The sequence below is a fragment of the Callorhinus ursinus genome, unplaced genomic scaffold (assembly GCF_003265705.2).
Source record: "Callorhinus ursinus isolate GAN/ISIS: 27379988/994484 unplaced genomic scaffold, GSC_fseal_2.0 scaffold20, whole genome shotgun sequence".
NCBI lineage: Eukaryota > Metazoa > Chordata > Mammalia > Carnivora > Otariidae > Callorhinus > Callorhinus ursinus.
Genome location: NW_027397082.1, coordinates 30,899,190 through 30,913,409, shown reverse-complemented (window position 1 = coordinate 30,913,409; position 14,220 = coordinate 30,899,190). Strand labels below are relative to the sequence as shown.

At 49.3% G+C, this 14,220-nt stretch overlaps 1 protein-coding gene across 1 annotated transcript in view; it reads right to left on the bottom strand.

Moving 5' to 3' along the window:
* Positions 1–2,159: 2,159 nt before the first annotated feature.
* Positions 2,160–14,220, bottom strand: part of ALOX5 (arachidonate 5-lipoxygenase) — a 64,477-nt gene continuing 52,416 nt past the window's right edge. Inside the window, 8 exon segments of the mRNA XM_025881007.1 lie at positions 2,160–2,873; positions 3,829–3,969; positions 3,971–4,000; positions 4,354–4,454; positions 4,850–4,971; positions 5,292–5,470; positions 6,932–7,018; positions 7,738–7,941. Coding sequence (XP_025736792.1) covers positions 2,694–2,873; positions 3,829–3,969; positions 3,971–4,000; positions 4,354–4,454; positions 4,850–4,971; positions 5,292–5,470; positions 6,932–7,018; positions 7,738–7,941 — 1,044 coding nt within the window. The 3' untranslated portion in view covers positions 2,160–2,693.

Sequence of the window (14,220 nt, the reverse complement as noted above, 5' to 3'; positions counted from 1 at the left end):
CCAGGGCTAACAAACTATAGCCCACTGGCCAAATCCAGCCTGTGCCTATTTTTGTAAGGCTCTTGAGCTAGGAATGTGTTTAAAAATTTATGTTATTTAATTAATTTGGTTTTTAAAATATTTTATTTATTTGAGAGAGAGAAGAGAGAGTGGGGAGAAGGAGAGAGAGGGAGAGAATTTCAAGCAGACTTCACACTGAGCATGGAGCCTAATGTGGGGCTCAGTCTCACAACCCTGAGATCATGACCTGAGCCAAAACCAAGAGTCGGATGCTCAACTGACTGAGCCACTCAGGTACCCTGTGTTTTACAGTTTTAAAGGGTTGTTTTAAAAAATGCAGCAGATTATATGTGGCCTACCAAACCTAAAATATTTTATAGGAAAAAATGCTCGACACTGCTATGGATTTGAAGTATATATCTTTTGTGTTGCAAAGTGCTTGGGTACTGATTTTTTAAATTATTCGGATCATCTCTGCCTTTTAGCTGGAGTTTTTAGTCCTTGTAAACATTTGATGTAATTACTGATATGGTTGGTTCTATGTCTACCATTTTATTTGATTTGTCTTCTCTGTTTTTCTGTTCTTTTTTTTTTTTGCTTTTATTTATATGTTTTTAGAATTCCATTTTAAGTCCTCTCTTGGTTTTTAACTATACTTCTTTACATTATTTTAGTGGTTGCTCTAGAGGTTATAATCTACCTACCTAAAATTTCACAAACTACAAAGAATATTGTACCACTTGATATAAGATGTAGAAACCATGTGCCTGAAATAGTCCATTAACACCCATTGTCTTTTATGCTATCTTTATATTATGCTTACATGTATTATAAATGCCACATGATAGTGTTATAATATTTGCTTTAAATAATCATATTTTAAAGGAAGGAGGAGGGGAGAAAGTCTCTTACATTTACCAAATATTTACCATATCTGATACTCTCCTCTCCTTCCTGAGGGTCTGAGTTTCCATGGGAGCATTTCTTGTAGTATAGATCTGCTGGCAGGAGATTCTCTTCATTTTATTTTACCTGAAAATTTCTTTGTTTCATTTTCATACCTATAATGGGCCACTTCTGTTTGAGGACTCCACATTAGCTGAGTGAGGCTTTCTTAGAGGTGCCCTGCAGTCTGGAGTCTGTTCTACCCAGACCTTCCTTCCCTCTCTGCTTGCAGCCACAGGATCAGACCTGCATCATCATTGCTACCTGCTCCTCTTCCTGCCTTTGCTCACAAGGCCTTGCAGGCTCTAAAGGTTGGTACATTGGCCCTCAGAGGGACACAGAACTGCGTGAGTGCCTTTACCATGACCGTAGGATTATGGAGTCCACCACCACGGTCACTTATAAGTGTGGGCAGTTCTCAGAGGGAGGGTCGGGAGTCTGGGCCAGTAAGTGTCCAGGCCTCGCTCTCTCTGGTACCTGTCCCAATGGTCAAGTCTCCTCAGAGGGGCTTTTGGTTTCAGGAGCCTTCTCCTGCGTGCCTTCTCCCATGCTGTATTGGCCCTAGCAGAAGCCTTTTACTTAGACACTGAGATTCTGGCCTGGCACACTGGGTGCACCTTCCAGAAATTCTGGAGACCCTGCTGATCCGATTCTGAAGCCAGGGGCTAGGGGTATAGGTTAGGTAGGTGTGTAGGAGGACACAATGGATCGCCATGCCCAAAGCTCAGGACTGGCTCTGCTTCTTGGGTGTGGGGAAAGAAATGCATTTTAAAAGTCATTTTAAGTCCTCTCTTGTTGGAGAAAACAGCCCGCAGCTCCCAGGATAGTGCTTAGAACCTGTCAGGTGCTTTGCAGGAGGAAAATGAGGGAGCAGCAGGCTAATGCCTTGTGCCAGCCCTGGGCACACAAGTAAGGTGAGTTCCTGTCCTGCAGGGGCTCTGGGTCTAAGGGAGAGACCATGTGGGAAGGTAACGGAGGTTTGGACAAAGCCCGGGGAGGGGGAGCGGGTGGGAGAGATGACAATCAAAGATGCCTCCCCAGGGTGGACGGTACTTGGGATGTGTTCTGAAGATAAAGTAGCTTTCTGAGCAACAAAGAGGGAAAACCACCTCTATCTAGTGTGTGTGTGTGTGTGTGTGTGTGTGTGTAGCTTTTGTGGGGAGGGGGGATGTGAGCTGTTTGGGGTGATGGGAACATAACACATGGATGGAGACTTGTTCTAAATGCACTCCTTTATTTTTATGACAACCAATTCATTCATTCCACAAGGATTTATTTGGGCACTTACTATGTGCAAGAAATTAGATGAAGCATAAACAGAAAATAATCATTCCATGCCTCTCAACAAGAACAAACATCTATCAGTTGTCCTGACTTCTTGTTCCTGCCCGGTGTGGAAGCACTGAGCGAGGCATGGGGCAGGAAGCAACATCGTCCTGCTCTGTGTAGGATGGGTCCCTGCAGTGTACCCACTTGGATCAAAGTATGGGATTCACTAAAGATTGAGGAACAGACTGGAAAATGCACTGAAGCTGAGGCATAACATAGCCCAACCTGGGCAGCCTTTGGTTTGAAGCCAGTCAGCCTGGGGCCTGAGGAACCGAAGCAGCCTCAGGAGAGCAAGCTGCCAGGAGGTCCTGCCCTGGGGCCCCTGTGAGCCAATCCGCCTGGGCAGCCTGGAGTCTGGGTGCTGAGCCTGCCCGCGAGCAGCTGACTGTGTGCACGTGAGACTTGGCTCAGGTGGCGACTTAGATGGCCACGCTGTTGGGAATCCGGTCTGGGGACAAGTAGTAATATGGCAGCTTCTTGTTCTTGTTGCGCTCAGCAATCACGCTGACGATGGTGTCAAGGTTCTTGCGGAATCGGGCCATGGCCTCTTTTACAGGCTTCTCGATGAAATGCTCTTCTGGGTACATGCCCAGGAATAGCTAAGGGCCCGGACACAGACGGACAGGTTAATCTTTGCCGAGGTGATGTAAACTGACAGGCCTGTCTCACCCCCCGAGACCATCCCTTGGGAAGTGAGCGAGGGAGCATGTGCTCATTTCCCCCTTTCCACCCCCTGCTGAGAAGACCCCAAGAATGCCCCTCGTCTGGGGCCTCAGATAAATGGGGGCAATAGCTGCCCTGCCGCGTGTGATGGTGCAGGTGAAGGGGGTCCCACTGGGCCCTGTCCTCTGCTGCACTCCTGCCTTCCCGTCTGGGCTCCGGGGGCCAGCGCTAGCCTCCCCAGCCCGGGACAGCCACGGCCACACTCACACAGATGTCTGCAAGTTAAAACTAGATCTATCTTTTTAAAAATTATTGGATTGTTAAAATTGGCAGGTTTCATACCCAGGGCTGGAAAGGGTGGGATTTGGGATTAGTTTGTGGAGGACAGATCAGTCTCAACATTCTCTGACCCAGAAATTCCTCTACTAGGAGCATGTCATCTGGCCCTACTGAACACATGTGCAAAGACACATATACAAAGATGTTAGTGAGGGGCCCACACATTAGCAGAGTCCCCAGAGCAACCTCAGTGCCCCCTAAAATGCCCACAAGTCTGGGGCTGGCTGAACTGGTATTCATTCTGTGTGACACTGAGCTAATGCCATGGTGTTGTGCCTGAGATACTGAGATACCCAGCTTTGACATTAGGTTCATTAGGTAGTCACTGGTGGTGCAGAGTCCCTGTGCTCTCCTGTCCGCCCCCCCCCTCACCCCGAGCTCCATCCAGGCACAGGCCTGGGACCTCCTGGGCACCCCCAGCATCAGAAGTCAGGATTCCCGGAGAGCAGGTGTCCAACCTAAGCCCTTAATCACAAAGTCCTGAGATGGAAGAATGGGTTAAATCCAGGTGACCTGCCCCCCTAGAGGGGGCAGAATGTCTCCCCTGCTCACCTCATTTTCTTGGAACTGGCTTAGTGCCCACACTGCGCCCAGATGCCAGCAGGAGCGGCCACGGTCTGGCAGCGTATCCACGATCTGCTCGATGGTGACCACACCCTTGGCTGTTGGTGGGGGGGCCCGCATGGTTGGGGGGGGCATTGGGGATCCAGGAGCACCAGTCATACTGCAGGGACAGCCACAGGCATGGGTGGGCACCTCCTCAGCCAGCTGCCACCCACCCGCAGCAGGCCATGCCCGTACCTGCCCCACAGACCGAGCACCCGCCCCGATGCCTCCCACCCTCCTTCCCATCACCTCCTGCTCCAGCAGGGCCGGTCCACAGGCCCCCTCTCTGGCTGGTGCCCTCGGCTTAGCGAGCAAAATACACTCAGGGAACACCCAGTTTCTGGCCCCGAGGCTGCCTGAGACCAGCCCCAGAAGACTAGAAAGAGGGGTGGCACTGTCTGGGCCCATAAGCAGCAGTCAAGGTGACTATGGCGATTTCCTGCCCAGAGGACCCACCCTGCCTTTGCCCACCTGGCCAAAGTTCACCGCTGCATGCTGGGCTGAGGCTGTGAAGATCACTACCGTTAGGTACTCCGACAGCTTCTCTCTGGTCTTGATGGACTTGGGGAAACCTAGGGCAGAGCCAGGGACTGGCTGAGGCCCTGACCCTGGAGGTGGGGGGGCGCAGTGGACCGATGACCCACAGGCACCCTCCCTCTGACCCTCCCCCCAGTCCCTGAGTTCCCCCACACAAGGGCTTGGGCGGCCGAGGCATGTGTAAGACACTAGGAGGGGACAGCAGCTTGGCCCAGTGTTCCTGATGTTTCTGACCCTGGTTCTCAGTGGCTGCAGAAAGTCCCTGAGGTGTTCCCATGAGACATACTGGTGAGCAGGGATCCCCTGGGGGCTCTGGCCCCAGCACCAGGCACTAAGGTAGACGCCATGGGCCAGCGCTGTCCCAGGAAAGTCAGAGGTGCAGGGAAGAGCAGAAGAGACGGCCAGGAGGAGAGCCGGAGGGGGTCTGTACCTGAGGTCTTCTTGCCCCGCATGCCGTACACATACACATCCTTCACGAAGTCCTGCAGCTCCTGGTCCTCTACCACCACCTGGTCACTCTTGTAGTAGATGCCTACCACCTCGGCCGTGAACCTGGCTCAGGAGGAGGGGCCCAGCTAGGAGCGGGTGACCTGGCCAGGGTTTGCAGAGCCGGGCCCCTGGGCTCCAGGGCAGAGCTCCAGTGGTGACCCTGTGACTTACTCCTTAATGTCCAGACTCGGGTCATTCACCCCCACTCCCACCCACATACCTTCCTCTCTCTCTCTGGGCCCTGACAATGGAGCCATGCTGTGGCCCACTGAGTCAGTGGTCCAGGCCCCTGGCCCAGCCTGTCAATATCCTGGTCCTCTCCTCCTCCAGGAGCTCTTCTCATTCTGCACAGAGCAGGTCCCACGACCCCAGCGGGCACTCACGTCTTGATGGCCTCCCACACCAGGAGCCCGTCGTCCCGGTAGAAGTAGTGGGGAATGTCCTCTGTGCTGTCCATTCCCCGAGCTTTGATGGCTTCAGGGAAGCACAGGGAGGTGTAGGTCAGGTCCTGCATGGCCCTCTGCACCATCTGCACGTGCCCACCGCCCCCTGTGGCGTTGGCCTTGAGTGGGGGGGGAGAGAGCACCGTGAGCTGAGGCTGGCCACCGCTCGCCAGCCTTCTCACCCAGAGCTCACCATGAGAAATTGTGAAAGGACACTGCGGGGGGCCGGGCTTGCGGATGGGCAAGCCCATGTCCCGGGGGTTTAGGAGGTGGAGTAGGAGGGATGCTTAATTCTGAGAATACCCAGGGCAGCCCAGTGAGGAGGTCAGAGAGGCCCGATCTAATAATGCAGGGGATTGCAGCGGAGGGTGTGTGTGCAGGGACTGGGGGCGGTGGCAGGAGGGTGGGCGCTTGTTCTGAGCCCAGGCTGCCTGGAGCGCCAGCACTGCTCTCGGTCACCTGAGTTTTGGGCTCAAGAAAGGGGCGGATACCAGCCCCCAGGACCACACACACAACTCTTTGGAGGGCTGTGTTTGCTTAGGTGAGAGCTGGAGAGATGCACAAGGAGGGATCCTGGTCCTCATCCCAGCACACATGGTGGCTGAGCAGTCAGGCCACTACAGAACCTTTAAAGGAGGACTTGGGTACTGGGGTGCCACACATCGGTCCACAGGGCCGTTTGACCCAAGCGGGAGTGATGGGAGCTGCTCCCTGGACTTTCTACTTGGATGGGAGTGGACGGCCACCGTGTGGGAACACGAACCTGGAGCTCCCTGTGATGAGGACCCAGTGCCCCTCCCACAGGGGAGAGCCTGTCTGCAGAGCCTGACTGGGACAATGGGGCCCACACAGTTTAAAGAGTGGAGGAGTGCCAGCCAGTGTCTCTGTCCCCTGGGACCATTATTTGAGCCCCTGGGTCCATTTTGGGAGGAGTTGGGAGCCCCCTCTATTATGTCCAGGGTTTTGAGATAATACACTTCTTTTCCAGCTTCAGCCGGTTTGACTTGGGTTTTGTCATTTGCAACCCAAATGGGGGCTCAGCCTCACTGATGAGCTGGCTGCCTCACTAAGGGGAGGTGGGAGAGGAAGAAGGGTGGGTAGAGGGCCGCTGGGAGGGTCCAGGCTTGGTAAGGCCGCAGGGGGTCGGAATGGGCAAGGTGCTGCCTGAGAGAACGTGAGGGACAGGTAGGGCTTAGGCCCAGCTGAGGGGAGGGCGGGGTGGGAGCATTGGCCCAGGAGCGCCGAGGGCGGGAGGTGGTGCTGCGTGAGATCTACAGCCACAGGCCAGAGGATGGGGAAAGAGCAGGACGAGGCTACAGGGCAACACAGGCCCCGCGAAGAAGTGCTGAGAAGCAGGCAGTGCACTCGGGAGGGGCGGGGTCACGGGTGGGGAAGGGGCCAGAGCTTGGCCAGAGGACCTGGGGAGCCTCCAGTCCGAGCGCCTCCAGCCTCCCACCCGTCCCAGGCACGCACCCGCCACCCTAGTGCCTAGGGGCCTTGCTCCTGAGAGGACACCTGGCCTGGGGGGTGGAGGTTTGGAGCAGTGGGGCCCTGCACAGAGCTGGATGGGAGGTGCCCACCTTGTCAAAGAGGCCGTACTCGCAGATGAGCTGCTCGCGGGCCTTGGTGTTGATGGCGATCGTGAACCGCACGTGTGCCACCAGAAGCTGTGTGAGGGGGAAGCAGGAGAAGGCCTCAAAGAAGGCCTGGCTGGGCCTCCCGACCAGGTCTCCACCCCCCCCCCACGTGCCCCCAGAGACCCCCAGCGCCCCGCACCCCAGTCCACTGAGGAGGGGTGATGCGAGCGCTGAGGGAGGAAGTGCAGGTCAGGGGAGCTGCTGGGGCCTGGGGACCGCAGCTTCGACGCTTAGTGATGTGAAGATGAAGATGATAATAGGCAGCACTTGCATAGAGCTGAACTATGTGCTAGGTACTGTTTTCAACTCTCTGCATTTGTTAACTGGGTTCTGCCAATAATCCTATGAGGCAGGTGTACTCTTGGCTCCCCGCTGCACAGATAGGGGAACAGGCCGAGAGAGGTGTCTTGAGCCTGCATCACCCCAGCGGTCAGTGCCAGGAGGATTCAGGAAGAGAGAAGGGCAGTGATGGTGGCGCCTGGGATCAGACAAGGGTCACACTGACCTCGTTTGCCTCTTCAAACTCTGCTCCCAGGCCAGCCAGGGCCCATGTCAGGCCCAGGCCTCATGTCCTCAGGGACCCACAGGCTCAGAGCTGTAGTACTGCCCCTGGGCATCTCTCCAAGGGCCCCTCTCTGCTGGCTACTCCCGGACCCAGCCCTGTGGGGGTGCCAGTGCCCCGCCTCCCTCCCTCCGCCCCCCATATGCCAGTGCCCTCCTCCACCGGCTGAGGCGGTAGCTTGCTGTACCTTGAAAATGGGGTGCACGGCGGGCAGCTGGCGGTACAGGGCAATGCCAAAAACCTCAGATACCAGGTGTGTGCGCAGAAGGTGGGTGATGGTCTGGTGGATGTGGAAGTCACTGGAGCGCACCCAGATTTTGGCCAGAAGCCAGTCATATTTTGCATCCGAAGGGAGAAAAATCGGGTTTTCATCTCCTGGGATTTGGTTGAGCTAATACAATGGAGAAAGAAAATACGTGGCAATATTTTGTTCTGTATAGCTATAGGAGAGCCTGGCCTCTTAGGAAATTCCAGAAGAATCCAAATTTCTTAAACAGTGGTCTTTGAGTCATGAGAGGATCGTGGAGGAGGGCAGAGGGCCCAGGGTTTGCATTTCCCACCCCAGGGACAACATGTACTGGCTGTAGGATGCTGGACACCTTACTGAGCCTCTCTGAGCTCTGGGTCCACCACCTGTCACACTCTTTACTTACCTCCCAGAGTGAAGGCAAGTGACTAAGATGGCCCAAAAACACCAGCAAGGAGCAGGTCAGGTGCTTACAGCATGTTGCTCGGCTCTTCTACTCCTGCCCCCGTCTTTCTCACCTCCTTTGCCCACTTGCTCCCTCCTGGGTTCTGCCCACTGCTCCGACTACTGCTTTTCCATGTCCCAGATGTTACTTTCCTCTGTTCTTCCCTTAAATGTTGCTGTCCCCAGGTGCCAGCTGGTTCACCTGACTTCCCTTCTTGCCTTTGACTAGCTCTTCCAGTTCCCAGGGCTCTAGGATCCTCAGGATGCAATGGCCTAGGTCCCTGTCATTTGAGCCCAGACCTGTAGCCAGTTGCCTCCTGTCAGAGAGACCAGGCTTGCCTTCCCCTTTCCAGTTTCAACTCCACACTGAAGCCAAGGTGACTTTTTTATTTCTAAAATGCAATTCACATTATGTCAATCTCCTCCTTAAAACTAGTCACCTCTTAGGGAGGAGCAAGATGGTGGAGGAGTAGGAGACCAGGACTTCATTTGGTCCCAGGAATTTGGCTAGAGAGGGATCAAACCATTCTGAACACCTACGAACTCAACAGGAGATCGAAGAAAAGAAAAGCAGCAACTCTCTGAACAGAAAGGCAACCATTTTCTGGAAGGTAGGACGTGCGGAGAAGTGAACCCAAGATGATACTCGGGAGGATAGATGGCGGGGGAAGGACCTCTGTCGGCTGCATCTGGCAAGTGACAGAGCCGCGGAGCACAAAATTGGAACTTTTAGAATTCGCCTCCACTGAGGGACGTCGCTCCAGTGGCTAAGCGGTGGGTGGAAACCTCGCGGGACAGTGTGGTCTCAGGACTCTCGGGGTCACAGAAAAACCGGGGGTGCCTGAGTGCAGCAGAGCTCCCAGGTATCAGAGCGGGGAAGCCGGCTGCAGAGACGGAGCCGAGGCGCGGGCTCTCAGCTCGGGGTTGCCATAAACCGTGATCCGCGGCCCAGTCAGGTCACTGCTGCTCCAGCAGGGACCCAACAACTGGCAGATCCGGGGAGACTCCCCTTCCTCCCCCGGGAGGAGCGGCGCGGGAGCGCACTGCAGGGATCTGCTGGGTTTGGAGACTCCACATGGGGTCGGGTGCCAGAGACAGAAACACTCGGTCACAGGCCGGGTGAGCACGGAGTGCGGCCGGAGACCGGGGAGACGGGAGTGATTGACTGCTTTTCTCTGGGGGCGCACTGAGGAGCGGGGCCCCGAGTTCTCAGCTCCTCCGGGGTGGAGATTGGGAGGCCGTCATTTTCACTCATGTCCTTCAAAGCTGTACCAAAAGCTTGCAGGGAACAATTTCTACAGAGAGCAAACCCGAGCAGATTACTTAGCCCGGACCCGGCAAAGGCGGGACAATTCCTCCTCTGGCAAAGACATTTGGGAAACACGGCAGCAGGCCCCTCCCCCAGAAGATCAGCAAGAACAGCCAGCCAAGATCAAGTTTATCGATCAGTAAGAATGGCAGAACTCCAGCGCTAGGGGAATAGTGCACATAGAATTCATGGCTTTTCCCCCATGATTCTTTAGTCTTTCAAAGTTAATTTTTAAAATTTTTTTCTTTTTCTATTTTTTAAAAAATTTTCCTCTTCCCTTTTTCAGCCAACATCTTATCAATTCCTTTTTTAAAATCTTTTTTAATTTTCATTTTTACAGTTATTTCTATCCTTTCATTGTATTTAACCTTATTTTTTGTGTGTATATAAGTTATATATGTATGTGTGTATATATATATATGTATGTGTGTGCATATATATATATATGTTTTTCTTTCTTTAAAATTTTGGGATACAGTTTCTTCAAACAGACCAAAATATACCGTAAATCTAGTGTATGGCTCTGTTCTAGTCTCCCGCCTGGTCACATTCTCACCCCCTGCTTTTTAAAAAATTTTTTCAACCAACTTCTTATCAATTCTTTTAAAATCTGTTTTAATTTTCATCTTTAGAGTCATATTCCATCCGTTCATCATGTTTACCTTTATTTTTGTATATATGTTTTTCTTTCTTTAAAATTGTGGGAGGCAGTTTTTTCTAACAGACCAAAATACACCCGAAATCTAGTGTGGCTCTGTTCTATTTACCAGCCTGATCATATTTTTTTTTTCCTTTCTTTTCTCCCTGGTTTCGGGTCTCTTCTGATTTGTGTAGTGTATATTTTTCTGGGGTCGTTGTTACCCTGTTAGCATTTTGTTCTCTCATTCATCTCTTCTCTGGACAAAGGGACAAGATGGAAAAACTCACCTCAACAAAAAGAACAAGAGGCAGTACCGACTGCCAGGGACCTAATCAATATGGACATTAGTAAGATGTCAGAACTAGAGTTCAGAACGACGATTTTAAAGATACTAGCTGGACTTGAAAAAAGCATGGAAGATACTAGAGAATCCCTTTCTGGAGAAATAAAAGAACTAAAACTAACCAAGTCAAAATCAAAAAGGCTATTAATGAGGTGCAATAAAAAATGGAGGTTCTAACTGCTAGGCTAAATGAGGCAGAAGAGACAATTAGTAATATAGAAGACCAAGTGATAGAGAATAAAGAAGCTGAGAAAAAGAGAGATAAACAACTACTGGATCACGAAGGGCAGAATTTGAGAGATAAGCAATACCATAAGATAAAACAACATTAGAATAATTGGGATCCCAGAAGAAGAAAGAGAGAGAGGGGCAGAAGGTATACTGGAGCAAATTACAGCAGAGACCCTCCCTAATTTGGGGGAAGGAAACAGGCATCAAAATCCAGGAGGCACAGAGAACCCCTCTGAAAATCAGTAAAAATAGGTCAACATCCCAACATCTAAGAGTAAAACTTACAAGTCTCAGAGATAAGAGAAAATCCTGAAAGCAGCTGGGGACAAGAGGTCTGTAACCTACAACTGTAGAAACATTAGATTGGCAGCAGACCTATCCACAGAAACCTGGCAGGCCAGAAAGGACTGGCATGATATCTTCAGAGCACTAAACAAGAAAAATATGCAGCCAAGAATACTATATCCAGCTAGGCTGTCATTGAAAACAGAAGGAGAGATAAAAAGCTTCCAGGACAAACAAAAACTAAAGGAATTTGCAAACACGAAACCAGCCCTACAAGAAATATTGAAAGGGGTCCTCTAAGCAAAGAGAGAACCTAAAAGTAACACAGACCAGAAAGGAACAGAAACAATATACAGTAACAGTCACCTTACAGGCAATACAATGGCACTAAATTCATACCTTTCAATAGTTACTCCAAATGTAAATGGGCTAATGCCCCAATCAAGAGACACAGGCTATCAGATTGGATAAAGAAACAAGACCCATTGATATCCTGTCTGCAAGAGATTCATTTTAGACCCAAAGGCATCTCCAGATTGAAAGTGACAATGCTGGAAAACGATTTATCATGCTAATGGACACCTAAAGAAAGCTGGGGTGGCAATCCTTATATCAGACAAATTAGATTTTAAACCAAAGACTGTAATAAGAGATGAGGAAGGACACTACATCCTACTTAAACAGTCTATCCAACAAGATCTAACAATTGTAAATACCTATGGCCCTAACATGGGAGCACCCAACTATATAAGCCAATTAATAACAAAAGCAAAGAAACACATTGACAACAATACAATAATAGTGGGGAACTTTAACACCCCCCTCATGAAATGGACAGATCATCTAAGCAAAAGATCAACAAGGAAATAAAGGCTTTAAATGACACACTGGACCAAATGGACTTCACAGATATATTCAGAACATTCCATCCCAAAGCAACAGAATACACATTCTTCTCTAGTGCCCATGGAATATTCTCCAGAATAGATCACATCCTAGGTCACAAATCAGGTCTCAACTGGTACCAAAAGACTGGGATCATTCCTGGTACATTTTCGGACCACAGTGCTTTGAAACTAGAACTCAATCACAAGAAAAAAGTTGGAAGGAACTTAAATACATGGAGGCTAAAGAGCATCCTACTGAAGAATGAATGGGTCAACCAGGAAATTAGAGAAGAATTAAAAAAATTCATGGAAACAAATTAAAATGAAAACACAACTGCTCAAAATCTTTGGGATGCAGCAAAGGTTGTCCTAATAGGAAAGTATATAGCAATACAAGCCTTTCTCAAGAAACAAGAAAGGTCTCAAATACACAACCTAACCCTACACCTAAAGGAGCTGGAGAAAGAACAGCAAATACAGCCTAAACCCAGCAGGAGAAGAGAAATAATAAAGATCAGAGCAGAAATCAATGAACTAGAAACCAAAAGAACAGTAGAACAGATCAATGAAACTAGGAGCTGGTTCTTTGACAGAATTAACAAGATTGATAAACCCCTGGCCAGACTTATCAAAAAGAAAAGAGAAAGGACCCAAATCAACAAAATCATGAATGAAAGAGGAGAGATCACAACCAACACCAAAAAAAATACAAACAATTATAAGAATATATTATGAGCAACTATATGCCAGCAAATTAGACAGTCTAGAAGAAATGGATGCATTCCTAGAGACCTATAAACTACCAAAACTGAACCAGGAAGAAACAGAAGACCTGAACAGACCCATAACCACCAAGGAAATTGAAGCAGTCATCAAAAATCTCGCAACCAACAAAAGCCCAGGGCCAGATGGCTTCTCAGGCGAATTCTACCAAACATTTAAAGAAGAATTAATACCTATTCTTTTGAAACTGTTCCAAACAATAGAAATGGAAGGAAAACTTCCAAACTCGTTTTATGAGGCCACCACTACCTTGATCCCAAAACCAGACAAAGACCTCATCAAAAAGGAGAACTACAGACCAGGATCCCTGATGAACATGGATGCAAAAATGCTCAGCAAAATACTAGCCAATCAGATCCAACAGTACATAAAAAGGATTATTCACCACAACCATGTGGGATTTATTCCTGGGCTGCAAGGTTGGTTCAACATCAGCAAATCAATCAATGTGATATGATACATTAATAAAAGAAAGAACAAGAACCATACGACACTCTCAATAGATGCAGAAAAAGCATTTGACAAAGTACAGCATCCTTTCTTGAATAAAACTCTTCAGAGTATAGGGATAGAGGGTACATACCTCAATATCATAAAAGCCATCTATGAAAAACCCACAGCAAATATCGTCCTCAATGGGGAAAAGATGAGAGCCTTTCCCTTAAGATCAGGAACCCGTCAAGGATGCCCACTCTCGCCACTATTGTTCAACATAGTACTAGAAGTCCTAGCATCAGCAGTCAGACAACAAAAAGAAATAAAAGGTATCCGAATCGGCAAAGAAGAAGTCAAACTCTCACTCTTTGCAGATGATATGATACTTTATGTGGAAAACCCAAAAGACTCCACCCCAAAACTGCTAGAACGCATACAGGAATTCAGTAAAGTGGCAGGATATAAAATCAATGCACAGAAATCAGTGGCATTTCTATACATCAACAAGAAGACAGAAGAAAGAGAAACTAAGGAGTCGATCCCATTTATAATTGCACCCAAAACCGAAGATACCTAGGAATAAATCTAACCAAAGAGGCAAAGAATCTGTACTCAGAAAACTATAGAATACTCACGAAAGAAATTGAGGAAGACACAAAGAAATGGAAAAACATCCCATGCTCATGGATTGGAAGAACAAAGAAATGGAACAAAAAAATCCTAAAATTTCTATGGAACCAGAAAAGATCCCGAATAGCCAGAAGAATGTTGAAAAAGAAAAGCAAAGCTGGTGGCATCACAATTCCGGACTTCAAACTCTATTACAAAGCTGTAATCATCAAGACAGTATGGTTCTAGCACAAAAACAGACATATAGATCAATGGAACAGAATAGAGAACCCAGAAATGGACCCTCAACTCTATGGTCAACTAATCTTTGACAAAGCAGGAAAGAATGTACAGTGGAAAAAAGTCTCTTCAACAAATAGTGTTGGGAAAATTGGACAGCCACATGCAGAAGAATGAAACTGGACCATTTCCTTACACCACACACAAAAATAGACTC